The following is a 4,032-nucleotide window of genomic DNA, read 5'->3' as shown; positions in this document are numbered from 1 at the left end:
AATCGAAATACATTTTGGACATGAATGAAAATTTCATAATGAAACACATTTTATCTAGTATTAACATTATAATAAAACCATTAAAATACACTTTGAAATACTATAAACCTTTAACAAAAAAGAAAACTAAATGAGAGAAGAATATATTTAAAACCATTTATTAGTGAAGAATTCAATATAAAAATATTTAAAATCACACAACCAAACTGTAAGAAAATAAATAATCTGCTTAAAATCAACAAAGGTTCTGATCAGAAAATTCTCAAAAGAATATAACCAAATATAAGATATATAGAACATATTGTTCAACATCACTAACTCACTAATCATAAAGGTAATATATATTATAAAACTGTAATAAAATATTAGTGTATGCTTTCAAAAACTGTAAACAACATAGTATACAACAAATGTTTATCAAATATAGCAAATATTTGAATCTTGTTAGCAATAGAAATTAATATAATTATTATAGAAAACAACATATATAATTTTTTCACAAATGAGAATAACCATAATATTTGGTAGTCTCATTTAAAGATATCTATCCAATGGATATTAAATTGGTACATCAAGATTTCTGTATAAACTTATTATTTTGACAGAATTTTTTAATTGTGTGTGGATTTATGTGTTTATTATAAGATAATGAATGTGACACATGTAAGACAAAAATATACAGGTACATGAATCAAATAATACAGATAAAAAGACAAATATAACATGCATTATCTTAAATGTAGATCTTAAGTAGTAGACTTCATGCAGAGTGAAGTGACGGTCAGAGTATAAGGGAAGGATGTTAAATAGATGTTAGTCAAAAAGGAACAGGTTTCAGTTTTCAGTAATAACTCCAAAAGATCTTTTCTATTGTACATGAACATTCAGCAATAAACAACTCTTTAAAAAACCCATCACTATTGAAAATACTTGTAAAAATGTATCTGATAAACACCAAATATCAAGATTATATACTGGATTAATGACAAGGAAAAGTACAATCTGTATAATTGGTAAAACTTCTGGCAAAAAGTGAGCTGAGGAATGGATAACAGCTAAAGGAGTAGAGATTCTGTAGTGACACAATCTTTTGTGATAGTGCAAATTTCTAAGGAGCAGACTAAAAAACCATACAAAAACATAAAAAAAGAATTACAGGAATGAAACTTCTTACAAAACAGCTATATGGAGATTTCCTGTTCAAACCTCAATCGTCATTGCATAAAGAAGCACAGAAAATATAAGACCTTCTGTCAGATTCCTCCCTAATTAACCATAAAACTAAGAAATCATGACCACACTTACTCTGTGTAGTAAGCTAGGTTTCCAGTGCCAGGCATGGTTTCCCTCTTGTTGGGAAGGTCTTAAGTCCAAAGAGTAAACTGTGTTTACTACAAAAACATGTGCACCACTTTTGTACTCTTAAGGTAACCATGACATGATGGTCATCAATGTGGTTCATAGGAGTCATTGCTGGGTAGAACTATTGCTTGCCTACCAATATTAGATGCTTGCATAGCACCTTTGAGTATCATGATATTGGAGGAGAATCTACAACCATTAACCTACTAAATCAGTATAACCCCTAACAACAATCTATAAACATTTGACCTTGACAGATAAGTATAGTTGTCATCACTCATCAAAGGAACTTCTCTTTGCAACCTACAGAGACTACTACAGAAAAACACCATCAATCAAATTGCAGTTGTGGAGTCCAATCCCAATGGATACATCTGCAAAACATTTTTTTTTTTTCTGAGACAGGGTTTCTCTGGGTAGCTTTGCATCTTTCCTGGATCTCACTTGGTAGCCCAGGCTGGCCTCGAACTCACAGAGATCTTCCTGGCTCTGCCTCCTGAGTGCTGGGATTAAAGGTGTGCACCACCACCACAAAACATATTGTGGAAGAAGGAAAGGAAATATTATGAGAGCCAAAGTATCCAGAACTGTGAGATTGTGCCTTCTAGTAATAGCAGAAGCTACACACATAAAGTCTCACTGCCCAAGAATGAGCTGAACAAGGATGGTACTAATAAATGTGCCAAACTACAAATAGTTTTCTGTAACTACAGACAACTGAGAAAATCTGGGCAGAGAAGAAGTGATCTTCCCCAGGGAAGAGCACATTTGTGTAAAACACATTATCCCTGAAGACATATATACAAGTAACATTAATCAGGCTGAAATGATTATATTTAGGAATACATATGTATATGCATATATGTATATACCTGCAATAACAATATTAGTTAAAGACTTGAAGGACAAGTCAAGGGTATATTTGAGATTTTGGAGGAAGGAAAGGAAAGGGAGAAATTTAATTAAGCTATAATTTCAAAAACAAAAAAAATGAAAAGAAAAAAACAATACAACAATGTTTTCAGGATGAAATCATATGTACAAAATGATAATAAGAGAACTTATAAGATAAAAATGTTGATGTTAGTATTTCCATATTCCCTTTAGGGAAAACAAAAATACTATTAAGTTAAGGTGAAGAACATTAATCTTCTAATAATGGTTTAGGATGAACTCATATGAATTCATGAGTCATAATTCACATCAAATTTAAAATATCAAAAAATCTTGTAAGAACAATTGCAAACATTAAACAACATGTATAGTGAATTAAAATCATTTCTGTAAAAGATATAAAAATGCAAAGTTACATATACTTTCAGAATAGTGTAAATTAGGCACATGGGGAATGATAGAAAAAGACCACCCAAGATAGGTATGTTCATAAAATTTGTCTCAGAGTTCTCAATATGAATTTAGTTCTGATGTCAATGACCCAAGATGGACAAGAGGCAACTCTGATGAAAAGTTCTCCAAGGGCACCTTTCACATCCTTGTTTCTCAGGCTATAGATGAAGGGATTCAGCATGGGGCTGATCACAGTATACATCAATGAGGCAAGCATTCTTCTCTGGGAAGAATGAACAACAGAAGAACTGAAGTAAACTCCAAGTCCTGACCCATAGAACAAGGAGACCACACAGAGGTGAGACCCACAGGTGGAAAAGGCTTTGTACTTATTCACAGTAGAGGACATCTTTAATAAGGATGAGACTATCTGTGAGTAAGACATAAAGATTCCAGTCATAGGAATCACACCTAGTAGGGAAGTCACCACATACATAAAGACATTATTGATGTGAGTGTCAGAGTTGGCTACCTTGAGAACTTGAGCCAGTTCACAGAAGAAATGTGGGATTTCAGTGCCTCTGGAGAAGTTCAGTTCATTCATCAATAGAGTATGAATCAGGGAGACCCACAACATAATGATCCAAGAAATCAGGACCAGAAGGGCACATACCCGAGAGTTCATGATAACAGTGTAATTGAGGGGGTGACAGATGGCTACAAAGCGATCATAGGCCATTAAAGTGAGTAAAAAATTATCCATTCCAGCAAAAGTATTAAAAAAATATACCTGTGTAAGGCATTCTGTGTAAGAGATGTCTTTTCTCTGTGACCATATGTTCACCAGCATCTTTGGTATTGTAGTTGAGATGAAACAGATGTCAATAAAGGACAGATTGGAGAGGAAGAAGTACATGGGGTTGTGGAGGTGGGACTTGGAACTGACAGCCAGGATGATCAGCAGGTTTCCAAGCACTGTGACCAGATACATGGACAGGAACAGTCCAAAGAGAATGGGTTGCAGTTCAGGATCATCTGAGAAACCCAGGATGAGAAATTCTGATACCAGTGTGTGATTCTCTGTTTCCATATAACTTTTGTATCTGCTGGAAATGAGATAAGGATAGTTTTCAAGTAATAGCTACTGTGAAGTCAAAAAATAACCCGGGGAAGCTTAGCTTTTCTCATGACAATGATTCTAATTTACTTAACCAAGTGATTTTTTTTGACCATTTGTAAATATTTGTAATTATTCTTATTTTTCAGTTGGCCAAATATCTCTCTCCTTTATCATATATAACTGCTGTTAATAGAATTTTCTATATAAACCTACATAGACAATTTATTCTTTAATTAAACCCTCCCCTTCAAAATGAAGTTATT

General features: G+C 33.4%; 1 protein-coding gene across 1 annotated transcript; it reads right to left on the bottom strand.

Moving 5' to 3' along the window:
- Positions 1–2,743: 2,743 nt before the first annotated feature.
- LOC118587717 (olfactory receptor 867) lies at positions 2,744–3,739 on the bottom strand. The gene has a single exon (XM_036193757.1). It carries the CDS (start codon positions 3,737–3,739, stop codon positions 2,744–2,746), a length of 996 nt encoding a protein of 331 aa, XP_036049650.1.
- Positions 3,740–4,032: the final 293 nt, after the last annotated feature.

Source organism: Onychomys torridus, chromosome 7 (assembly GCF_903995425.1).
Source record: "Onychomys torridus chromosome 7, mOncTor1.1, whole genome shotgun sequence".
Lineage (NCBI taxonomy): Eukaryota > Metazoa > Chordata > Mammalia > Rodentia > Cricetidae > Onychomys > Onychomys torridus.
This window is presented reverse-complemented; position numbering and strand designations above follow the sequence as displayed.

Bases quoted from the DNA above. Each gene is read 5' to 3' on its own strand.
- LOC118587717 (XM_036193757.1), bottom strand. From the start codon at position 3,739: ATGGAAACAGAGAATCACACACTGGTATCAGAATTTCTCATCCTGGGT.